This window comes from Pyxicephalus adspersus, chromosome 3, assembly GCF_032062135.1.
Source record: "Pyxicephalus adspersus chromosome 3, UCB_Pads_2.0, whole genome shotgun sequence".
NCBI lineage: Eukaryota > Metazoa > Chordata > Amphibia > Anura > Pyxicephalidae > Pyxicephalus > Pyxicephalus adspersus.
The window spans coordinates 70,160,843-70,187,711 of record NC_092860.1 but is presented as its reverse complement, the minus strand read 5'-3'; the positions used below and the strand labels follow the sequence as shown (position 1 = coordinate 70,187,711).

The 26,869-nt window shown below is 40.7% G+C and overlaps 1 protein-coding gene across 4 annotated transcripts in view; it reads left to right on the top strand.

Moving 5' to 3' along the window:
- The first annotated feature begins 23,466 nt into the window (after nucleotides 1-23,466).
- Nucleotides 23,467-26,869, top strand: part of PIP5K1C (phosphatidylinositol-4-phosphate 5-kinase type 1 gamma) — a 150,159-nt gene continuing 146,756 nt past the window's right edge. For 2 of the 4 annotated variants that reach the window (XM_072405098.1, XM_072405096.1), the window contains exon 1: nucleotides 23,467-23,614. In XM_072405098.1, coding sequence (XP_072261199.1) covers nucleotides 23,533-23,614 — 82 coding nt within the window. In that variant the 5' untranslated portion in view covers nucleotides 23,467-23,532. The remainder of the gene's footprint in view (nucleotides 23,615-26,869) is intronic. The other 2 variants (XM_072405099.1, XM_072405097.1) reach the window with 1 other exon arrangement.

The following is a 26,869-nucleotide window of genomic DNA, read 5'->3' as shown; positions in this document are numbered from 1 at the left end:
ACCTCCTATAATTTCCAGCATCCCCATGGCATTGATCTTTGTGTGTGTATTGGAATGCACAGAAACATTAGGCACACGCACGCACACATAATGCTGAGTGAACAATAAATTTGCAGCACATAAAATTCCACCAATAGACTAATAGACTATTCATTTTCCAGCTGGCAAACCTAAAGTGGACTGCTAAGATAGACCGACAGTCTGTGCAGATGTGGCAGAGCATAAAAACCCTCACTGACTTTTTGAGTTAATTACAAACCTCTTAAAAATTGTATTGTCTAGAACTGGGGTCCTAAACTTAAAGGGACCTGTCCAAATAGTTTTTTTTTTCACAAGTGAGAGCTTGCTACTGGCTTTAAAATGTGTTTTCCCAGGACCCCTACCCTGGTAGCTTTACTTGCTGCGCACTGACCCTGACAAGACGGTTCCACCTGGTTCAAGGTAAACTTGGAAACACTCTCTATACATTTGTAAATGTGTACCTTCTTAATTCTGACCAGCTGTCCTTTTTGGAACATGTTTTGACAGTTCTCACTGACATTGACCTGGGTACTATAATAATGGGGGTGACTTTAACCCGACTCTCAACCCAACTCTGGATGTTTCCAGGAGTCGTTCGCACTTGCCGTACTCCTTACATAGGAGATTGAAGTCCCTTTTACATGACAATCAATTAGTTATTATCTGTTGTATACAACACCCAGGTGCCAGGGATTACACATAAATTTGTCAGTTCATAAAACGTATTCCAGAATAGAATCTTTTTTCAGTGTCCCACTGTACTATCCCCCAAATCCTTGACTCGGATATAGGCCCCACAACGTTATCAGACCCTGCCCCTGCTACTTTGGTGGTCTCAATGGGACTTGCTGTCCCTAGGTCATGTTCCTGGAGGCTGAATGAATCCTTACACGAAACCCCTGGCCTTCCTGAGAAACTTTTTTTGCTCCTAATGATGTTTCCACTGACAATACACTCCCTGTATGGGAGGCCCATAAATGTTTTATTCGTGGTCTCTTTATCCAACAGGATAGTAGACTCAAAAAGCGGAGAGGTCTGAATCTTTGCTCACAGAACTTCATCAGTTGGGAACAGTACATAAGCGACATCACACGGTTGATCTGGATACCAGAATGCTTATAAATTGAGACCAAATCAACAGTCCATATAGGGAGAAAGCCAAAGCTCAGCTACTTCGATGTAGGCCTTTCTATTTTGAACACGTCAACCATTGTGGTAGAGCTCTATGCTCATAGGCCTCTATGTACATTCCTAGTGTCAAAAGCTCCTTGGGCACAATAGTACACACCACAGCTGAGATTGCACAGTTTTTTAATGACTTCTGTCGCCACCTATAAAATCTGCAACCAAAGTCTGTGAATTCTAACCCACAGGAAAAGATAACTAGGACTTGTGATTATCTCAAAGCCTCTGATCTCCCTACTCTATTCCAGGATACTATAGACCTCCTGGATAGACCGATCACTCTTCTTGAAGTGCAGGCTGCTATCAGGCTAGCGTCCTCAGGGAAAGCCCCGGATCCTGATGGCCTTACGTTATCCTATTACAAGAAATTTCTTCCCTTGCTTGGTCCTCGTCATGACCTCCCCCAGGATGCTCTAGCGGCACACATCTCTGGTATTTTAAAACCTGATAAGGATCCTTTATCATGTGGCAGTTATCGTCCCATCTCTTTGTTGAATTGTGACTTGAAACTGTTCACAAGTATTCTGGCCCACAGACTGATCCCAGTCCTCAACAAAACCATACATGCGTGAGGCTAGGGACAACACTATCCACACCCTGAACAATATTCACCACGCTCATACTCATAGGACACCGCTCATGCTTCTCTCCACAGATGCGGAAAAAGCATTCGACCGGGTTGACTGGACATTCCTTATCAACGAAATATTCTCAATGGGATAAAGCACTTTGCTCATCACCCAGTGCCAGTGTGAGAATCAATGGCGGGCTATCGTCGCGGTTTAGTATTGCCAATAGTACCAGACAAGGTTGCCTTTTATCTCCGCTCCTATTCATCCTATCCATAGAGCCCCTTTTGAGAATGGTGCAAGCTAATCCTAACATAAAAGGTGTACGTGCAGGCTCCAATGAACATAAAGTGGCAGCCTGAACTGATGTCTTGCTCTTTTATGTCTCTAAGCCAACTACTTCTCTCCCCAATCTCATGGTAGAGCTTTATAAGTTTGCTGAACTACCAAACTACAAAATAAATTTACAGAAATCGGAGGCTCTGAATATCTATCACTATTCCTAGCTGACCCCTTCTTTTCCATTCAAATGGGCGCATTCCTCCATATCGTACCTGGGCACCCAGATCCCGGTCCAGTTGTCGCGTACTGTTGTGCTTAATTTTGTTCCACTCCTGAACCAAATTAGGAAGGATCTACAGAAATGGAAACAGATGACCTTTACTTGGTTTGGGCGCTGTAACATCCTTAAAATGAATGTGCTGCCTAGATTGCTGTATGTGCTTGGGCCCCTCATGGTGTTAGGACTCTAGCCCTACGACACCCCTTGATTGGTCCAACCCTAAAAGTAATCTCTAAATTTTTCAGTTCCCAGAAAGTGACCACATATCCATCTCCTTTGTCTCCAGTTCTAAAAAATACAAAATTTCCTTCTGCACTTTCTGGTCTAGTATTCTGCCTCTGGCGTGACCAAGGAGATTTCAGGGCTATGCATTTTATCTAGAATGATGCTTGGATTCCCCTGTCCACCCTGCAATGAAATAGGGACTTACCCCCCCTCCCGTTCCATACAACTCTTGTATGTGTTTAGGTCCCTACCTCATCCAAGTAACTTTAGCCGGTCTATGCTACCATTGGAATCCTTATGTGTTGCTCAATACTCCCTGAGAGGTACTCTTTCTTATATTTACCAGTTACTCATAACACTTCATGCCTCGGAGTTGCCAAATTTGTGATTAAATGGGAGGCTGAGTTACACATGAAGTTCACAGACACACAGAAAGAGATGCTACTCCACTTTAGTCATAAGGCCTCTATATGCAATAGATACCAAGAGACCAATTACAAATTGGCCAGTCGCTGGAAGAGGATGCTTTTCAAGATGCAAAGCTTTTTCCTGGCACAGATGACACTTGTTGGAGGTGAAGGACAGCAAGTGGTACATTTCTGCACATTTTTTGGGAATGCCCTAAACTGTAGACATTTTGTTCCTCAGTTGCTGACATTACTATCAAGCTTACTGAGGTGGACATTAGGGATAAACCTGCCTTAGCTTTACTGCATGTGTCTGACCTCTCGAAAAAGGCTTATAAAAAATTACTTAGACATCTCCTTAATGCAGCTAAGGCGTGTATCCCAGCTTGTTGGAAGCATGACAGCCCGCTGACTTTAGACCAGTGGTTAAAGAGGGTAGCGGATGTACACCCCATGGAAAACATGATCACCACTGACTCTGACACTTCAGCTAAATTCACACAAACGTGGTTTCCCTGGATTCAATTCAGTACCTCTTTCCGAATACTCTAGCTTGCTGCACCACACTCAACCTGACATATCGCACACATCTCCGGTTTGATTATGTTTTTTACACTGACCTGGACGTGATTCCTGATTTCCGAATAGAACCTGGACACCCTTACATATGCCCCTCACCCCCCCCCCTTTGTTTTTGTCCCTTTAGATTAAAAAAGAGGAAATGGACAGGAACCAAACGGGTTTCATACCCTATCGCCATGCTAGTGATAACACAAGAAGAGTGCTAGATATTATTGATATTATAAATACCGTGTTTCCCCGATGATAAGGCAGGGCCATCAAATAAGACAGCCCCCCCTTTTTAGGTAAAAATGAAAAATAAGCCCCCCCCCCATAACTGTGTACTGTAGTCTTCTTCATGGGTAAATAAGGCATCCCCCTGAAAATAAGCCCTAGAGCATATTTTGGCCTTCAAAAAAAAATAAGACAGTGTCTTATCATCGGGGAAACAGGGTAAGAGGAAGTTGGCCTCTTTAGTACTTAGTTTAGATGCTGAAAAGGCGTTTGATCGCCATTTATGTTTTCTGTTCTGCATAAAATGGGTTTTGCGGGGGCCTTTGTTCAAGCGATCGAGGCATTGTACATATCCCCTTCAGCCTCGGTTAAACTGCCCCACGCCTCATCTGCTACATTTGCCATTAAAAATGGCACTCGACAGGGGTGCCCCTTGTCCCCCCTATTGTTTGCCCTTTGTATTGAGCCCTTGGCGATCTCTATAAGGTCCAACCCAGATATCCAGGGTGTCCGATTGGGAGGGGGGGGGGCTCTTATACAGTATCCCTGTATGCAGACGATGTTCTTTTAACCTTGACTCAACCAATCACATCCCTCCCTAATTTAGGCAAGGAATTAAATACCTATGGTGAGGTATCGGGATATAAAATGAATGCTTCAAAAACAGAGGCGTTACCTCTCCGAATACCGACCCCACAATTGTTGGCCCTTCAGAACTCTCATTCCTTCATGTGGAAGGCCCTTTTTTGCATACACTTAAATACCTCAGGTGTTCAGATTACTTCCACTTATACCCAACTCTACTCACATAATTTTCCACGTTTATTCAAAGAACTGCAATCTCTCTTAGGTCAGTGGAGCAATCATCAGCTAGTTCTGCTTGAGCGTATTGCATCATTGAAAATGATACTCCTTCCTAAACTACTTTACTTGTTTGGCACACTACCGGTCCGAGTACCCCCCCAAGCACTAAAAACTATGCAAGCAGCGTTCTTAAACTTCATTTGGGCACACAAATGGCATAGATTAGCTAGGACGGTAGTGTGCACCCCCAGAACAATAGGGGGCCTAGGGGCCCCAGACTTGTACAAATATTATTTAGCGGCTCATCTGCGATATCTGCCACTGTGGACCTCACCTTACTCTCCCACGGTGTGTAGAGAAATAAAGGTGGGTTGGATAGCTCCTATACACCCCAATGTTATGCTTTGGGGCTCATCCCTGCTCGTAACGGATAAAGACTTGCTCGCCCTTATGGTGTTCACAAGGACTGTTTGGCGGAGTTGCAGACATAAATACAGCCTTCTATTGGAACCCTCAAGCCTGACATCTGTAATTCACACCCCACAGATTCCTGATAGTTTGCAGGGGGTAATGTCAGGTCCCTGAAGGGATAGGGGATTATTCCAAGTTAGACATCTGCTACATCTAGTGGAGAAGCGGTTGCTTACCTTTCAAGAACTATGCGAGAAGGTTCACGCACATCTTTTTATGCTTGTTTACAAATTAGGCATTATATCCAGTCCCTTCAGCCCTCAGCCAGATTCCTAACTATGACTCCTTTTGAAAGGTTGTGTGCGGAGGGCCCGTATACCAAAGGAGTTGTCTCTTCTTGCATAACTCTTTGAGAGACTCCTCTGGCAAATTTCCATATATGCGTAAGTGGGAGGAAGTACTGAACCGAACGTTGGACTCAGATGCATGGTTAGAAATTTGGGAAGCAGCGAACAAAAGCTCTATATGTACGCTGTATAAAGAAAATTTGTACAAAATAATTCTTCGGTGGTATCATACCCTGGAGGTGTTACAGAGGTTGTTCCCTGGGACTGACCACACTTGCTGGCGATGTGGAGTCTCCCGGGGCTCCCTGGAACACATTTTTTGGTTTTGTCCCATTATCCATGAGTATTGGTCTTGAGTGAACAAGTTGCTGTGTGATGTACTCCAACAACAGATACCTTTGGACCCTCTCACCCACCTACTGGGTCAACCCCTCACATTCCTACCGAAATACACCCGTATGCTAGCTGCTCATATTTTGGTTGCAGCCACCAACTGGAAATCTACTCGGTCCCCCTCTACTACTGATCTACATACACAAATTCAGGAGATACGTCTTATTGAGTATCTCACGGCCCTTATTAGAGACACTGTGATTAAATTTGAGGCAACATGGGAAGTCTGTTTTATTTTGTTTTGTTTTTTTCCTCTGATATCAACCCATACCCAACCTGCATTTACCTGGCCTCTTCCACCTTCTGCTGTTACATCCTGTCCTGTATTCCTTCCTGAGAAATGAAGCACAAAATGACTTCAGATCAAAACTGGATCTTGAGTGAAATCTGACACAGGTATACAAGATACCAAAACATACATACCAATAATCTATCTAACAAAACTATTTACCATTTTCAGAAAAATTATTAAAGGTGTGAAAGCTTGTCTTGAATGTGCACTGATTCTTTACTTTATCAAAAACTCAAAACAATGAACATAAATGCTACAGCAATCCAAAACTCACTCTCATAAAAGCTCATGTAGATGACCTAGAAAATAAAATCAGGAAAAATAATCTTAGGATTAGAGACCTTTCAGAAACAGTATCTGACACCAATCTTACCAAGATTTAAATCAAAACTAGAAAAATAATTTAAATACATTTGAAAAAAACAACAAATATATATAAACAAATTGGTAGTCTAAGATAAATTAGGACTGTCTTATAACTTCCTATATTTTAAATTAAAACCAGGTAACCAACCAACAGTATGCATACAGAACCCAGAGTAGTTTTAAACTGGCAATATCACAGTACGGTATTTATAAAATGTCTATTGTAAATGTATAATGTCCCAACATTTGACCTCTAGACAAGCACAAAGGCCTTGTTTTTTCAGTTTAACTTTATTAACTCCTACCGGCTTTTAGAACTATTTCGCCTCTATGCGCCATGGTCGGCTCAGTTGAAAGTCCTTAGGCTTGTTTACATTTCTAAACTAGATGGGCATTTTGGAATTACAAAATTACGTTCATTTTGGTAATAAAAAATGTCAAGAAATTTGTTTCCTCTGTTAGGAGAGGCTCATCTGTCCAGCGACTCTGTACTGTGCACCATAGCAGTTTAAAACCCTGTTTATTCTGTCCAGCTACTGTATGTCATTTGCAGCAACCGGGAGAACTAAGATAGCAGCAGCCCCTGCTTCCCTTTAGTCGTGTAGGGTGATGTATTTTTTGGCATCCCTAGCATCCATTGTTGGCTGTACACAACTGAAGGGGATTCTAGAGGCTGATCAGCTTCTGACTCAGTCCTGCACTGCTATTGGCTGCTGGGGCTTTATAGCCTCTCTGCAATACAAATGGATTTTGAATTTCCCGCCCCGCCTTGCCGGAAACGTACACACGCACCGACGTCACCGGGAACTACCTGGTGACTCATCAGGTGCAGAAGCCAGCCAGAGGAAGAAGAAAGAAGACGGAGATTGCAGCGATGGACAGCGCAGGATGCCGGCGGATCAGGTAAGCACTGTCTTTACTTACCTTCCCAAAGGTTTACCTACCCCAAGTGTGACTCAGGGTTACCGCTTTTAGCAACTTTTTTCTACCCCGAGTCACACTCGGGGTTACCGCTAGGGAGGTTAATCAGACACTATCAGGAGGACAACAAGTACCAGATCAGCAGTGCTGCTGATCTGTGACAGTACCCCCCCCCCCCTTAGGGCCCCTCCTCAAAAAAGATTCCCTCGGTTTTCTGGGAAATTGCCTATGAAAGTCCTTCACCAGCAGAGGGGCATGAAGGTCAGTGTGAAATACCCAAGGTGAAGGTCCATAGCCTCTCCAATGAACCAAATATTGTAATTTGCCCCGAACCAATCTGGAGTCAATGATGGACTCCACTTTAAATTCTTCTTCAGAGCCTACCTGGACAGGAGCAGGAGGAGGGGATTTGTGGGAATAGGGGTTGAGGATGAGGGGTTTCAAAAGAGACACATGAAAGGAGTTGGGAATCTGAAGACTGGGGGGCAGACGCAACTTGTAAGTCACCTGATTGACCTGGGATAAAACAGGGAAAGGACCAATAAAACGGGGGGCAAGTTTATAGGATGGGACCCGTAGATGTAGGTGTTTTGTGGATAACGAGACCTTATCTCCCGGCACAAATCTGGGGGCAGGGCTTCTCTTTTTATCAGCCCACTTCTTGTGGCGAAGAGAGGCTTTGTGTAATGCCTTCTGCGCGTCCTCCCAGACTTTGTGGAAGCTGGCTCTGACTTCTGCCGCGGCTGGGACCTCAGAACCAGATGGGATAGGTGGAGGTACTCTGGGGTGACACCCATAAGTCATGAAGAAAGGACTGAAACCTGTAGACTCACTGACACGCCTATTATGATCAAATTCGGCCCAAGGGAGTAACTCACTCCAATTACCCTCCCTGGCAGATACATAGAAACCGAGAAATTGTTCCAGGTGTTGACTGACTCTTTCCATCTGGCTATTGGATTGTGGATGGTAAGCCGAGGGGAAATCCAGCTGAATCTCCAGTAGGTGACACAGGGCCCTCCAGAACTGAGATGTGAACTGTACCCCTCGATCTGAGATAATACTAGAGGGGAGACCATGGAGACAGAATACTTCCTGAAGGAAAGTTTTGGCCAAAGCTGGAGCTGAAGGAAGTCCTTTCAAAAGAATGAAATGAGCCATCTTAGAAAACCGGTCTACTACAACCCAAATGACGGTACAACCATTCGATAAAGGTAGGTCACTGATGAAGTCCATGGAGATATGAGTCCAAGGGCATTTGGGCACTGGTAGAGAAAGGAGGGGACCAGAAGGTAATCTTTTAGGGACTTTACTTTCTGCACACTTGGAACAAGAAGCAATAAAATCTTTTATATTTTGCTTTAGGGTTGGCCACCAGTACTGGCGTGAGATGAGCTCAAAGGTCTTTCGTAGTCCTTGGTGGCCAGCAACCTTGGAATTGTGCCCCCATGTCAAAATACAGGAAACGGAGGGTCTTCCTTACAAATTGCTTCCCAGAAGGAATGTCCTTTAAACGTACTGGAGCCGCCAGGAGAATTCTGGAAGGATCTATAATGTGCGCAGGTTCCTTCTCTATATCTTCGGAGTCAAAAGAACGAGACGGCATCAGCTTTAGTGTTCTTAGATCCAGGGTGGAAGGTAAATGTAAAATCGAACCTAGAAAAGAATAAGGCCCAGCGAGCTTGCCGTGGATTAAGTCTTTGGGCTGTCTGGAGGTACAAGAGGTTCTTGTGATCAGTATAAATAGTAATTGGAAAGAGTGCTCCCTCTAGAAGGTGACGCCATTCCTCCAATGCCAGCTTCATGGCCAAGAGTTCTCAATCCCTGACAGTGTAATTCCTTACAACTCCAGGACAGAATGTCTCCAGAAACCCAGTCTATCACTGGAGAGTGCTGGCGAAGCCAGGGCATACTGACTAGGGCATTACTAGGAACTTCAGAGTTTCAAAATGGAGCACCTCCACCCGGAGAGAAAGTGGCCTGGTTTTGAAACAGATGGGCTCAGGAATAACTGTACCGTTGACTACGGAAATAGGGATGGGGTTATCCAGAGCTACCAGTGGAATCCGGTGCTTGAAAGCGAAACTCTGATCCATAGGGAATCCTCCCTGCCATTCCCTAGGTCAGGGCTTTTGGGCGTCTGAGAGGACAGTGATCTCTGTAATGTCCCTCACTTCCACACTACAGACACAGGTGTTGCACGCGGCGACGTGTATGCTCTGATACCAGGAGTTTGGATTGATTGGTCTCCATGGGTTCTGGAGAAGATCCAGTAGACTCAGATGATTTGGCCACTGGAAGGGAGATTAGCGGGGAATGTGTTGCACGTTCCTGGCAATGTTCTCGGAGGCGTCATTCCTGGAGGCGTTGCCGCCCTCCGACTCACCCGTGCAGGTAGCAGCTGACAGCTGGAGATAACCGAAGGCAAAGTATAAAATCGACAGGCAGATTCAAAACCAAAAACAGAACCAGGTCAGGGCAGGCAGAGAAACAGGCACAGTCAGGACAAGCCAAGGTCAGGAACAGGAAAACAAGACTGGAATCCGAATGCTCACAGGAACCTCGGGTAGTAACACCTATTGCTGAGGCAATAAGTGTCTGACTGAGCCCAGCATAAATAGGGAGACTGACAGGCTAGCTGGGCGGGGACTAGAAGGACAGGTGAGAATCAATTAGCAAGAAGGGCTCGGCAATGCCTCTAAAGGTGCGTACACACTTCCAATTTTTATCGTTCCAATCGAGCGACGAACGATCGATTGGGCAAAAAATCGTTCGTAAAAAAGTAACCAACGACGCCGACGAACGAGGAAAGTCGCTGGAAACGAACGACCGGACCGACGGATCGGATTGGACGACGATCGTTGAACATCGTTCGTGTGTACGGTCGTTCGTTGATCGTCCATGTTCAGAGCATGCGTGATGAACGAACGTCCGTTCACTTTCCTGTCGTGCACATAGTTCCTCTATCGCTCAAACNATCGTATCTATTGTGTGTACAATATCTACGAACGACCGTGTCGTTAACTCTATGTGCAGGATCGGTGCTATACGATCGTTCATATATATCGTGCATGAACGTTCGTCGTTCGTTTTCGAACGATAATAATTGGAAGTGTGTATGTAGCTTTAGTCCAGAGTCAGCAGAGCAGCTAAAGCAAGGTGGGAACAGCTGCTGCTTAATCAGACACTATCAGCAGTGCTGCTGATCTGTGACAAAATTGATCAAAACACTGAAGGAAGCCAAGCATAACATCTAGAAGGCTGCTGACAGACGTTGCAGAGACCACCTTTTATATTGGTGACAAGGTATGGCAATCTACCAAAAATCTAAAAACACGTGTTCCTTGTTCCAAGTTGCTGGGCCCATTTCAAATTGAAGCTCAGATCAATACAGTCACTTACCATTTAAAACCTCCTGGCAGTATGAAGGTTCATCCTGTTTTCTATGTCTCTAACTCAAACCATTCATGAAAATACTTTCTTCCACCTATGCCACTTGTTATTGTACAAGGAAAAGAATAATTTGTGGTTGAGAAAATTCTTAAATCCAGATTATTAGGGAATAAAATACAATATATGAAAAGGATATGGTCCTGAGGAAAATTATTGGGAGAATGTTCTGCTCCTGGATTATTTGCAGAATGGTATTAAAGATTTCTTCTCAAACTAGGACCTCAGATGTCCAGAGGTAATCCTGGAAGAAGGGGCGTACTGTCAAGATCTAGATTCAGACCCAGGCCTGCTACTGTGTCTGGCCTCCCACTAAGCTGCCTGAATTTGCTGGACAGCTCTATGCCTGATTTCACAGCAAACCTTTCCTGATACCTAGTGTTGTCATGAACTCTGAACTTCCTGCTCCTCCCCCTGACTTCCTAATTAAGCCCTAGATTTCCTGTTTGCCGAACTGTTGTGCTCCTGCCAGTGTCTCTCCATTTGCTACTGCTACTGCATTGCCTTCTCTCCTACCAGCTTGTGTACTGACCTTTGGCTATGGAATTATATCTTTATTGCTTGCTGCCTCTAACTGATCTATCTGAATACTAACTTTGGCTTTCTCTTTGACCATGCTCCTGTTCTGCTCCTGCTTTTTTTATATCAAACTATGTACAGAACCCAGCATGTTTATCATTGCAAACTCACTTGTTGCTACAGGCCTGGGTCTCTGAGCCCATTCCCAGATCATGACAGTAGGCTTTTTTGTTTACTACATTTAGTGCCTTTTATATTCCCTCAAAAATATGTTATTATAGGTGGCCACATTGTTGCAATCCTTCTTTTTTATTGATCATTTGGTCATGAATTAACCATCAATTCATGGTAATTCCAGTATGAAATCTGTACTTTAGCTCTTTCTGTAGCCCACTACTGGTATTTTGTTGTAGTAGTGAAGCCTTGTTTAAAGAATTAATTATCAGAGCAATTATGATGTACACTGATGAATTCTAATGAAGTCTTGATAGTGTGTAAAAGATGGCAACTACTTGATATCAACAATAAATTGCCACTACATTCTTTGCTATTGGTGGCTCCACCTTCACCTCTTCTATGTCTTCTCATATAGTATTATCCAAAATATAAATTTTCACCTTATCCAGTTAAATAGAGATTAATACTTTACAAAACTGCCCACCTGAACCCATGTACGATGCCACACCAGCAGCAGATCATTTGTATAGTGACCCTACCACTCTATGTGGTTACCAAATGGGTTAGTACCAGACCTTAAACAGATCTTAAACTCCTCTTAACAAGCCATGTAAAGTTTGGTGAGAGAAGTTAGCTCTCATCTGTTTTCAAAACCCTGGCCGAATTTCCCACCAGGACTGCATGAATTATTTGGATAGAAACCTTTATCCCCTGTGTTTAGTGGTTTATTTTAAAGACTGAGTAAGTACTTTCCTTTACAAAACATGGTTTGGATGTTACCCTCCCTACAATATTTTCCTGTCTATCATCATGTACCTTGTAAAATGCTTTGTAGGCTTTAACTTGAGTACAGATATATTAATGACCAAAATGGCATGAACATAAGCAAAATGGTTGTTGGGGAAAATGACAGTCTGTTAAAAAGCAATATGAGGTCATAGTACATGCAGTATCCCATAAGTCCCCATGGCCCCTTGCTTTTCCCCGGGAATTTTGATCACAATACTAATGATGTTCCAATCATCAAGGGGCCTAAATCTTGTTTTTTTATGACTATTGAGAGGATTGATAGAGTAGCTGAAATTGAATATGCTTATATTCTGTAAAATGCAGCTTATTGTGGTATATTTGCAGATTTGTTAAACAATCACGACATGTCAGCTTTAAATACTATGTGAGATTAAGGTTATGGACAATATTAATCAAAATATGTACATGTGCACCCCTTGTTTATTTATTTTAAGTTAGTATTGTGTTGGACTGTCTTTAGCTTTTGTTTGGAGATGTTCTATCTGACAAAAGCCAGACATACCTTCTATATACCTTGTATATTTAGCAAATCAAAGGGTCTGTTTGAAGAGAGTTAGTGTGAGTAAATTATTATGTGAGGACTATCCGTGTGACCACCCTTCAGTTGACCAAACTATGATATTTTAAGCCGCAAAGGACTTGAAATACTTTGATTATGTTGAGAAAGAGGATAGGCTCTTGGGGAAGGTACTCTGTGTGGCAGATCAGTATAGGAGGCAGTTGTTCAAAGCATAGAAAGAGAGGAGGTGACCTATACAGGATGTGTGTTTGCTAGAGGAACATGAGGATATATATATATATATTTATTGAGCCCTTGGCTGCTTAAAATCCGTCCAAATATATAGGGGGGTATAGGTCCAGGGTCGGTCATTCAAGGTTTCACTACATGCCCATGATGTCCTCCTTACCTTGACAAAACCACTTACCACACTCCCTAACCTATGGAGGGAACTTCGGACATAAAGTGAAAAGAAAACTCCCTCTATTTTTGCCACTGTTACTAGTCACCTCACACAGCTCACAAGACAGTTATCCCTATTGTCTGAAAGACAAATCCCTTTGATATTTGGGGGTACAGATCACCTTCTCCTATGGCCTCCTAAATACTTGGAACTTCCTTCCAGTGTTTAGGGAGCTTCGGGCATCACTCCAAAAATGGAAATCCTATCTACTCTCCCCATTTTGAAGGATAGAATTTGTGAAAATAATGCTCCTCCCAAAGCTTCTATATCTGTTTGAGACTCTTCCAGTCTCTGTGCCTACTCGTACCCTAAGAAGCTTGAGATGGATTTTCTTCATCTGAAAATACAAAAAACATAGACTGCTTCAGCGAATAGTTTGTACTCCTAGAAAATCAAAAAAAAATCCTAGAAAAATTTTATTTCAAACATCATTCTATGCATACTTGTGGATACCCCACTATGTGACCCCTCACCATACCCCTAGAGATTCTTTACCAACTCTTTCCAGGCTGTAGCCCAATTTGATTGCCTTTTAACAACCATAACATCATCCACATTGGAGAAAATATTTTTTGGCAATGTCCTCCTATCCAAGCCTCCCAATTTCTATTCTCTTTAAACACACTGGTAAACTGATTTCACATATTCTGGTGACAGCCCACACTCCTATTCTCTCTAAATGGCAATCTACCCCCATCCATGGACAATCTATTTAGACATATACAAGATGTTCGTCAAGATGCAGAGATTTGATCCTACATGGGAGGATATAGTTGCCTATTATTCACAACTGTTGTCTTCCCTCTCTTCTGTCCCACTCTCCCTTCCCTCTACTTGCAAAGTTTGACCTTGACAGTCTGGAAATATTTGTTCTTAACAAAGACATTTTGTGATAGTTGACCCTATGGGAATCTGAGTTATTAAGGTCCTAAATAGGATCACTCAACCATGAACGAATATTCTATACCCATAACCTTTGTTTCTTATTTTGTTCATGCTAACCTTTGTCTTCTATTATATTGCTGTTATCCCCCAATGTTTCTCTTTGTCCCCCACTTCTTTTTTTATGACCCCCTTCATCCTTTTATTTATTCATAAAAAAATTACAGTTTAAAACAACAAAACAGCTGGACTTCTGGTCCACTGTCCTTGTGTAAGCCACCAGTTGGTTGTTGAAAGTTCCCAAAAAGCAACGAGAGTTCCCACTTATGAAAATTAATTATTTATTAGAGCAACTGCAGTTTACAGTTTGTTCAACCTCAATCCAAAATATGCTAAACAGTCACTAACATAGTGGGTCTGAATTCTTGAATCATAGTTGCACTGAAAAGAGACCACTGAACAAATTACATCACAGCTAAAGTCTGATGTGTTAAAATGTAGATGTGTTCTCTGGATATGCTTTCAGATGTGCTAACTTTGTGTCCTGACTTACCTAGAATTTGGCAAGGGCAGGACAAATAGATCTCTTATGTTTGCAAAAAACACTGCCACATCCCAAACCTAAAATACAGGTCAGCAAGCACTATTTCGGGACTTTTAGGGCACAAAAATGTATACCAAATATAAAACAACTCAATTTTTATTCAAATATTTAAAATGTTAGCATCCTAAATTAATTCTTTCTTTTCATACATAGATTACCGTAATGACAATAAAATAAAATATTATACAATACGTCATTTTTAGATTCTTCAGCACATACAACTTGTTCCTGTTTCTTCATGGTACAGGAATCGATGCCCATACGTTTTGTTCAAAAACTTCATCAGGAATTTAAAATAGCCAATTATGACTAAAAGTGAAAAAGAAATTGTATATACATCCATAATCCATTGCTTAATTGGTAAATATTGAATTAATTGAAAAGAGTATGTTTCAGTTTAGCATATATTTTTTGTTTATTCACATTAATATAATCTCATTCAAAACTACAATTATTAAAAATATATACAGGGACAGTTGTTAACTACCTGGACAATGAGATTCCCTGATATACCTATTTTCAGCTTTTTAAGAGTTTTTATTGCTGAAGCTTAGGATCCAAGCAAGTCTGCTGAAGCTCCTTTTCATCCTTTTTAGAAACATATTTTCTAATTATAAAAAGTCTGTGGAGCCTGCAACCTCCTCACTCACTCCCTTACAGTTATTTTCAGTCTGTATTTTCTTCCTTCTTTCAAAAAATTCTTCTCGATCCCTAACAGTACTTCCTGCTTCAAAAATTGATCCTTTTCTTTACATTGTTTGGTAATAAAAATAGCTTCTGTGTTGTGCTTTGCTAACTTTCAGTTTCAACAGTTGTCAAAGTGGTGTAGGCAAGTACAAAATATCAAGTTGTAATATGTATATGTTTACTAAATTTAGGATGTAAAAATGTCCATATAGAACATGAACAGATCAGAAAGTGGAAAACAGTGGACACATCAACATACAGGTACACAATATCAAAAAGTCCCAAACTATTATCCTACTTTAGGCATATACCAATAACTTATTACCTTATTTGTTACTCTTTTAAACTGGTAACCTCTGGTCTAAATTCACAACTAGGGACTAGCTACTCATTCTAACAAAACATACAAAACATTATATTTCAGCAGCTTTAAAAGTTTTTGTTCGGAGAAGGACAACATAAACTGTTCTTTATCCCTGGGCTAACTGCAAAGTTTTGTTTAGCAAGTTTAGCTCTGTGCCCTTGGCAGGTCATTTAAAAATAGATAGAAGGAAATTTCCAGGTTATCCATTTTCCTCCGAGCCATAAGTAAAAACTTAGATGAATGTCCTCTCTAATTTAGTCATCTCAGGAACTCACCTCATGCTCCAATTCAGCATCTCATTTGGGCTTGGTCCATGCACCCAGAATCCAATTTTAAAACATTCTCTTAGAATGTGGGACTTTGTCAAATATTTTGTGGGCCTAATCTCTCCACAACCTCCACTCGCCACATTTTTAAGCAACGCTCTCTTTTTACTGGGCTTTGAAAACTGGTGGATCACTCATAGTTTGTATAGATTGTGCAACTTTGTGTCAAACAATACCATCATCTCATTTGCTGACTTCTGATCAAAACTGGAGTTACCTCCATCAGAGATCTTTCGGTATATCTAAATTAAACTGTCACAGATCCCCTCAGGTCCAGGGGATCTGCACCTCCTTCAGGTTCACCCACCTTGCACTCCCCTGCACCAACTCTGCTCCAGGATCCCAATCCCTGCTCACTTCCTGGTCCAGGTCTTATGACTCTCTGTAAGCTTCCCCTGTACCTTAGGACTAGAGTATGCCACAGACACACTCCACCTGCTGGCAGGCATTTGAACACCACCTGAGAATGCCTCTTCACCAGCACTCTGTCTGGTGGGGGGGTTAGGAGTCTGCAGATCACATGACTCCTATCCATCACATGACCTTCCCTTTATAAGGAAGTGACTGGCAACAGGAAGTTGCCTGAACAAGGAGTTCCCTCAGGCTCTGTTCTCAGGTTCCAGCTGTTCCTGTCTGTGTTTCTAGTTGCTGATTCTCTTGTGTACCGACTCTGGCTTTGACCTTTGACTATCCCTGATTGCTGCCTGCCCTGACCTCTGGCTTGTTTGACCACGCTCCTGTCTCACTTTCTGGCACCTCGCTTAATTCCTATCTGTCAGAAGTCACCTGCCTCTGCATGCACAGGGTCCCTAACCTGGCAGTTGACCACAGTGTAACATCCTCAACTCTAGAGGCACTGGAGAAGACCAGGCAGCTGCTTAGACTCTGCCCCCTGTGCACATCTTTGCCTACTGGGCTGGTGACACGGAGGCTACACCATCCTGATGGATGGCACATGACATAAACACTTTGTGGCAACGACGATTTGTGCAGCTGCCTCACCCAGATCCTTCTCCCCCTTTGAACAAATCTGCCACAGAGACCCACAAGCCTAAGCCAAAAGCTTTTTCATATGTACACCATTGGGAGGAGAATCTTGGAACTCCCTTAGACCCAGACGACTAGTTACCAATCTGCGGCACAGTAACTCATCGCAGTGTAGAGGCATCTGCCAGTGAATCTAATTATAAACATTTTATGTGCTGGTACCTAGTGCCACATCACCTAAAGTATTTTTCCCTCAATCAATAGGCAAGTGTTTCCGCAGAACAATGTTCCACATTTGGTGGGAATGCCCCAAAATCAGATGCTGCTGAATTGCAGTTTATCAGTTGGCTCACACTATAATGGGCTTCACCTTCCATAAAAAGCCAGCAGAAGTTCTCCTTAATCTACAAACCCCAGGATGCAGTCCCCCACAATGTGGTCCATTAACAGCATCTCCTTTCTAAGAACCTTTACCTTAAATAAATCAATTCACATCTGTCTTCTGGCGGTCATAAGACTTGCCTTTCTCTTGCCTGTCTCAACATGTCTGTCTACTATTGGATCAAACTTACAGCTTTTCACTTGTTGTAAATGCAATAGTAATAGTGGCACACATCCTACCTTCACGTACAGGCTTTGAGCATTTATCCTTTGTTAGGGCATTAATAAATTTGACTTCAATCGTGCACACTGCTCATTCAGATCTTTAGATTTTTGTCCACAGTGGTCTGAAAGCACTTCAAAGTAAATGCAGTTTGAACTTGAAATGTCCCTAGTAGCTCCTTTACAACTTTGCCACTTTACTCATCTTGGATTCCAAATATAGCAGCGGTAGCCAACCTTTTAGACTTCACAGACCACTAAATTCATAATTTTAAATCCTGTGGACCATTAATATGATTTTTTAAGAAAGATAATACATTTGTAAAATAATGATTTTCCTAATGGTGCCTGACAAGGACTGTGCAGCTGATTCATTGATTAGCTCACAGTTAAGTGAAGCATTACTATTGTTACTATTATCATTAATTGCATTACCTTTGGTATTACTAAAGAAATGCAAAATATTTGTTTGCTTTCACTCACTCATTATGGGTTTATTTAATTCAAATCTAAGACCAAACAAGAAAAACTTATCAACAAATATATCAAATAACCTACTATACTGACGAAGCCCCAAATGTTTTACTTGGATAAATATTAGTTGTAATTCTAGAGCAGTTTTCAAAGGAGGTGAGGCAAGATATCAAGGTGTAATGTGTATATCTTTACTGAATTTAACATATAAAATACGTTATATGTTTACACTACAATATTTCTTCTACTTTAACAATGGTTGTCACACAAACTGGACTTCATAGGTGTCTTTTCATTTTCTCTGTTACATGGGGAATTGATGGGACTTGTAATTTACACACAAATGTGAAGGACTTGTCACAAGCACATTGCATTTCTAGCAAGATTAACATATTTTTTAAAATATTTGCTATATTTACTGAAAATGTTCTCAGCCCGAAAATTAAAGCAAATTTACCCACCACATATAGGGAATGGCAAGTTGCAATATATTTTAATTTCGTTTTGGAGGTTTGATATGCTTTAAATAAGTGAAACAATTACAGGAAACCAGTTTTACTAAAGACCAGCAGGACCAGGACAGTATATTATTTTTATTATTAACTGTACAACTTCTTGATGCATTAGTCCTCTGAAATTTTATAAAAGATTATACCCATTATTACAATTCTAGGTTCTCATGCGATCGTACATCTCAATGCTGAAGAAAATTTGAGAATATTGGAGACCTACTTCATAGTAAAGAGTTACAAAGTCCTAATGTGTACTGGAACTTTTAGGGATATTTTGTATAACTTATTCCCTGGCAGTTTAGCTGTGTGTTCACTGACAACCATTACAATCCTTCTACATTTCTCATTTCAATGCATAATAAAACAATACCTAATCTTGGCACCTAGTGGCAAATTGTCAAAATGGAATAGAAATCACAATAATAATGCTATATATTCTAACAAATTTCCAGGCAAATTTAGGTGGAATTCACATGGTAATGATTTATAAACACACCCCTTAATGTCCTTTTTAAATAACTTGTGTTTGTAAATTCTCTTTTGAAGCATGATTAGCCTAATCTTTACACTTTGTCTCGGTGAACTCCCATTCCTTAGATATTCCCACTTCTTGTGTGGGGACTTGCTGCCAGTCTGCAGGCAGGAAGTGGAAATATCTAATGAATTGGACTTCATGAACACTAAGTAAAGGTATGTAGCTAATCGTACTTAAAAGAAGAACATAGAAATAGCTTTTACTTTACAAACACATCCAAAATCCAAGTATACTTTAAAACAAAACATATTGTCTATAATATTTAGCACCAGATCTATTGTTTTACACACCTTTTATTATAGGTGGTACTATTAGGCATTTATTATACAGTTCCAACTTTAGAACCATATGTCGAGATAGAAAGGTTTGTCTCAAAAAGGAATTTTAAAGCTGGATACAGCTTTAGGGCACATATATATTATGCTGCAAGGTATTTAAGTTAATTTAAGTTAATCATTTTCTAGAATTTGATTGGATTATGGTTTCCTCCAGTGCTGCAGTATGTGATTGTCCTTGAGTAGAGATAAAAGCCTGGGAGCAGGCTCATACAAGGATTTCCTTGGGAACAAGTTAATCATTTAATTTGCAACCTTTCTATGTATATCACACTTCTAAGAGGCAGGGGCTTTATTCCCTCTATGTAATCATTCTTGATATCATAAAAACAGCCATATTGTATTCTTTTTTTCAACTTCTAAATCACAGTGACTTTGCTGTGGTGAAAGAGATGTTCTGTGCCATTGCTTGCTAAATGCTGACACAACCTAAAGAGCAAAGGAGGTGGTTAAGCCATGACTGTGTCTTCATAATACTCTCTGAGTATTAAGGTATTCTATGTATCTATCTGTATTCAATTTCCGGCTGGAAAATGACAGAATGTCAGATGATTTTTGACAATTATAAAGCACTCTTTGGGGAAATAAGCATACAGTCAAACAATTGGCAACCACATCCAAACAAAAACACTTGGTGTGGTGATATGTACAAGTGGATTTTTTTTTATTTTGAGATACAATTGATTCATGTTCTGAACCTGATTGATAACACATGAAAAGATTTATGGAATGCTGCTAACTTAGTGTCCTTCTGATGAAGCCTACGGGTAAAATGTGTCAAGGACCTTTAAAAGAAGACTAAATAACTTAAAGGGACCTAAACTCAAAATGTTTACTTTATATAAAAGGGTAGACACATCTTTTATTTAAAATAAAAATTTTATTTTATTTATTTGCAACACCTTTTTAAAAAAAAAAAATCCCCCCCACCTTTCCTTTCTGCAAAGCCTCCCGGGATACGTACCTCACACAGCCAAGGAGGCTCTTGGCTGCTCCTTCTTTGCATGCCCTGATCTCGGGCATGCGCAGAAGGAGCTCTTTCATTAATGGAAGAAAAAAATTGCCACGCATGTGCAGTGAGATCGGTAATCTTTTTCCCCATCTACATCACCTGATCTCACGCCTGCGCAGCCCGAGACTGGGTGATGTAGGAAGAAGAACCCGGAAGAAGAAAGAAGAAGATGTCGTATGATGCGGTACACAAACGAAGAAACCTCCTGACGGATCTGCAAAATAAAAGGTAAGTGTGTTTTTTTGTTTTGAGTTTAGTTCCGCTTTAATTAAGCTTGGACTTCAAGATTAGCTGACCTGAAGTGCACTAAGGAACTTCAGTAGACAAAAACCTATGATGAGTACACTTATTTCTTACAAATGAACTATCATCCTCCTACTACAAACTCCGGACAGGCAGGCTTTTTAATGACAGAAAAAAAGTTTCTTTGTCTGTTCTCTGTTCTCTCTTTGTTTATAGACATTAAAAATGCCTATACAGCTTTCGTTTGAGTTTTTAAGAATTTATAAAGACGTTTTAAATCAAGATATAGGAAAATACACCTCCTAAATACCTGAACAAATGCCCCAAAATGTCAATTTATGTCAAAAGGGCAATTGGAGTGTTTCTAGGCATTTAGGCATTTGGCAGGCGTTTATGGGTGCTTTATTACTTTTCAAACTCTGCAAGATGCATTTTATATAGAAATAAAGAAAATGCTCTAGTATAGATTGGTCTATTGGAATTAGGGGGAATTTTAAACGTGTCCACTTTTCGTTGCCAAGTTTTATTGCTGTAAACAAATAGTAACATTTCTGTAACTTTTACATTTTTCCCAATGTAAATTTAATCTTTTGTCTACAATGTTTTTAATTCAATAACAAAAGTGTGCCTGGTTGAACCCATCACCTAATGACATTGAGGCATTTATTGTGATGTTAACATGCTATAAATTTCTTTTATTTACTCTGTCTAAAGTATTTTGCTACTTGTCAATGGATGTAATGATCCACAGTTTCCAACATTTCAAGATAGGAAAGAAGGACATTACAGGGGTAACTTATTTACAGAATGTAAAGTCTATATTGGAGCATAAGTATAAGATAAGATAAGATAAAAATGCAAACCAAAAAAAATATATACATGTCAAACCTACAAGTTTTTTTCCACAACTTTTAAACATTTCACTTATTAAAGACAGGTTTCTACACATACACTTTATGGTGTTTTCACTGTCCTTCAAAGTTTCTTTTGAGGCCCCAGCAATAATCTGCAATCATACAAAAGGTTCACTGATACCTCCTTTCCATTTGATTGCTTTCCTGATGAAACCACTTGCCTTTCTCTTTGGCTCACAGCACCCAAGCTCCCTGGAAAGTAGTCCAAATGAAAGTGTAGGAAATGCAGCTTGAGACTAATTGATCGCCAAGTTTTACTCCAAAATATACTAAATAAATTTTTTTAATGAAGGCAGTGATGTTTCTCTGCTCTTTTTTGACAAGATAATTCTCACATATATAACAAAAACTGTCAGGACAACCTGGAGTAGCCATATTCAGGAGAGCACAGCAATTGATCTATAATTCCTTTGTATTGAGCATGAATATGGACAGTGTGGGGAAACCTCACGTGATGAGAATAAATGGATGTCATTGTCAGGTTAATTGCCCCTAAAAACATTAGCATTAGTAAAAAATTTGGAAATATTTTCAATCATAGGCCTGAGTAACAGATTTTATTCTACACACAGTAAATATGGTATATCCAACAGAATACAATATATTCATTTAAAAAAAAGGGGCAGCAAAGAAGAAGTTTATGCATGTGTACTGGATCTTGATTTAACCTCCCTTGCAGTATTCCCGAGTTTGGCTTGGGGTTGATTTTCTTTACCAAAAGTGGTTACTCGTTAACCACACTTGGGGTGGAATTGCTCCTACCTTGTTCCAGTGGCGTCTTTCAGCATTGCCCGTGGCATCATCTAGTGACGTCAGCAGCATCCTCCAGCGATGCCCAGCATCTTCTTCCCCTGGCGATGCCGGCCTAGCATCTGCGTCCCCGGCGTGTGAACTTTGGGGACTGGAGGCCAGAGAAAGCAGATGCCAAGCAGGCATCTGCTTGTGAGTCTTAGGCTGGAGGGTGGAATAGTTAGGCATGTAGGGGGAAAATTTAAAATAATAAGGATTTTTAAATGTACTGCTTTTACATTTAAAAATCCTCATTATTCATACCGCCAGGGGGGTTAAAGAGGAAGTAAATCCAAAAATACCCAACACAAAAAAAAATTACACTTACCTTCAATCCCACAGAGCAGTCGATCCGTCGGGAGGTTTATTCCATCGGGTCTCGTGTTGTCCTGGTATCCGTCTTCGGACTGGCACAGAGGGAGCGCCAGGCGCCCCCATCATCTTCTCTCTTCTTCTGGGTTCTTCTTCCCACATCACCTGATGCACGCATTGGGGAAAAAACTTGTCGATCTCACTGCGCATGCGTGAAATTGTTAATTTTTACCCTTTAAATGAAAGGGCTCCTTCCAGGATGCATGGTATCCTGGGGGGCTCTGCGCTCCCATTTATTCTTGATCGCCTAGGCGACTGAGAATTAGGGGGTGCTACACCTTTTTCTTTAAAAAAGGGTGTTGCACTTGAAAAAAAAACACAAACAGAATTTTTTCTTGTCCACCCTTTTATGTGTATATATATATTAGTTGCATTGTTGTGTGTGACTATAATGACAGGGATAGTATCATAGTATCTCCATCATTGCACCACAGTAACGATAGGTGATGGTATGGTCAGACTGATGGTATGGTCGGGTTGTTACATTCGCCTAATTTCTGTTCAGTTATTTCAGGACATGGACGTCCTTGTGAGTGTCGCCCTCAGTCACCATGGTCGCTTACACCTCTTAATCCCCGCCTTGTGATAGGAAGATTGCGGACATGTAACAGAACGTCATGACGTCAGAGGCAAATCCTCCGGAGCTGTCAGTTATCTAAGGAGGATAGAGGGGAGGTATGGAGGACCCTGACAAGGAAGCCGAGTCTGGGGATCTACTGGAGACCGCTATCGGTGATCCCGCATGGGATCCTGGAAAAGGTGAGGGCAAGCTTCAAATAGAAGAAATATATCGAATAAGGTTTTATCAGTAGGTGATGGATGAGGGAGTCTTGGTAAGACTGGGGGATACAGGATGGGATGCTGGAAGGTGAATGTCATGCTCATCCATGTATATACAGTTCTAAATAAAACGGAAGGTTACAATGCTTGGTGCGGGCCAACATCCATGGCTGGCATATACCATAGTGTAATGCTCTAACATGTGAGCTGTGCTGCCAGTAGTGATTCCACAGCAGGACATACCTGTAGTATTAGGGCACTAGGGTGCAGGTTGGTCAGTTTCAATATGTGTAAAAGCTGTAAAGCTTTCTTCTTTTATTAAATGAATAAATGTATATTCTTTTAATACCTGGATTATTTTATTGGCCATGTTACTATTTAAATAGACCTTTTTCACACCAGACAACCCTTTACAGCTGGTAACATTATGCCTGGCCATTCCTATTAGGATTGGTTTGTACAGAGATTATACACAATCCTTTCAACATACAATATAATACACTACATGTTATCTGGAGGTGATCAGATTGTAATATGTATCACCAGTTTTTGATAAGAGGGCTGGCTTAAACAATAAGCTTGTTTTTAAATAGGTTTTACAAGCATTATGTTGCTGCATGTGACAAATATGTTTTCATGTTATTTTTGAACCACCAGCTTTGTTGTGTCCTGTGTATTATAAAGCGAGAGGCAGGTAGTTGTAGTAGGAGAATGACATGGTCAATGCACTTTGACAGCAAGTACATATTGCAAGGACACTGTCATCCTTTGGCTATCAGAGGAGTTTATTTAGATTGCAACAATGGTAATGTTACACGTTCAAATAATGTTAAAACTGATTATTCATATATAAGTGGAGCTAGTAAAAAAAAGTCACATCCAGGTTTCTTACATTTAGTGAGTACTCCAGGTTCATAATCTCCCTTGACTCTTGAGCCTGGTGCTCCCACAACCTTCAAGTACATGTCAGACAGCTTGGTTGCCCACGTGTTGTCATGATTGACCACTTTTAGAATCTCTATTTGCTTATAGGAACTTATTACTTTCTGGAATACACTTTAGTAGAAATTTATGTGGGCAAGGAGCACCCCTCTTCCAAATGGCAGGGCTGTGAAGAATTATTACACAATATGATTGTTTTGAAGAATGATTGCAAATAAATACAATTTCTAAATTAAAGGGGAACTAAATCCCATTGTATAAAAAACTGCAACAAGGCATGTCCTTTACTGCAGAGTGGTCAGATGATGTCTCTTCTGCATACAAAAAAATAACCTTTACTACCTTTTTGGGGTTTCTGTGATACATGTACCTGTCCCCGCCCTGTCGCAGGAGCCATTATCTGCTTCCGCTCTTCTTCCAAGTTCCCGATCTTCAGCCATCTTGATTTCTTGGGCCAGGATTACATATAATACCTGGGTGATGTGGAGATGCCCAGCATGTCCTGGCATCATACAGTGAGCAGGCATTTGCAGCCCCGCATAGTTTTAAACACAATCATCTCTTCTGCAGTAAAAATCCTACCTGAACGCAACTGTAGTTACTCTTTAAAGCATTTAATTGGCAACAGGCAGCAAAATGTTTAACTCCATAAAGGTTCTAAAAAATGACCACACTTAATTCTTTGTATAATGTTTTGATGCAAATCTGTGCTCTGGTGGGTCAACCAGGACATTATTGTAGAAAGAGACAGGTGATGTCCCTTCTGCAATAAGTATTTTTACCATCTCTCTGTGGATCTGTCAAAAAGTTGCTCATGCGTTGGTTGTCAGGATACCCACCAATCTAGGCCAAAGATTGCAACCAAGAAATGAAGAAGGAAGAAGATGGCAGTGCCCTGTGATGGGACAGGTTAGTATAGCCAGGTTCAGTTTCCTTTTAAATCACAAACAGCTTTAAGTCATCACATGATGTATGCAAACCGGACAGCCATTATTGGCTATTCCGAAAATTCTTCTGCCACACAGCTTCTTTTGGGTAGGCAGTCACATTAGACTATAATTTTTTTTAGCTCTAAAGAGCATCATTGGTAGTATACAGAGCTGTTTCACAATTACATCTCTTTTAGTAACTATTGCACATTGCTAAAAAGCTGGATCTTGCTTCCCCAGTGCTCCGTCATGTGACATTACTTTGAGCATGATCCACTTGACACACCATGAGCAAGGATGCAGCAGATACCCCAGCATATACAACTATATTGATAGTTATGACTGTACATCATGCTAAACCTGTAGCTTTGAGCTCTTGGGGCCTATATAACACTTCACAATTAATTTATATTTGTTCACAGAATCTGAAGCTACTAACACATCAGATGGTTGCAAGATAGCAAAGTCACTGCCTTAAACGAGTCACAATGGCTCAAAATTGATATGATTGATAAATGGTTGGATAAAATTAGGGTTGATACAGCACCAGGACCTGATGAATTAAATCCACATGTCCTCAAAATGCTGAGCTCAGTTATTTCGAAGCCATTGTTTCTAATTTTTAGAGACTCTCTAATCACTGGTATGATACCAATGGATTGGTATAGCCAGTGTGGTTCCTATCTTTAAAAAAGTAGCAAAGTCATTACGAAGCAACTACAGATCGGTTAGTTTAACGTCCATAGTTGGAAAATCCTAGAGAGTTTGATAAAGAATCACATAAAGGAGTTTCTGTTAGAAAATAACATTATAAGTGATAGTCAGCATGGATTCAAGAAAGACTGAAGATGTCAAACTTATAATCTTTTTTTGAGGAAGTAAGTAAACCGATAGACAGTGGAGTTGCAGTTGATATAGTGTACTTGGACTTTGCTAAAGCATTTGACACTGTACCCCACAGACGTTTAATATGCAAGTTAGGGTCAATAGGTTTAGAAAAGTCAATCTGTAAATGGATAGAGAACTGGCTTAAAGACCGCATCTAGAAAGTTGTAATTAATGATTCATACTCTGAATGGTCTAAGGATAGTAGTGGTCTACCCCAGGGTTCAGTGTTGGGACCTTTACTGTTTAACATCTTTATAAATTTTATATAGATTGGGATTAAAAGTACCATTTCTGTGTTTGCAGATGACACCAAACTATGTAATGGAATTAAGTCCATACAGGATGTCTATAATCTACAAGCAGACCTGGTTGTACTGTGTGATTGGGCAGCCAAGTGGCAAATGACATTTAATATAGATAAATGTAAAATTTTGCACTTGGGAGCTAACAACATGCATGCTTCATACTGTCTAGG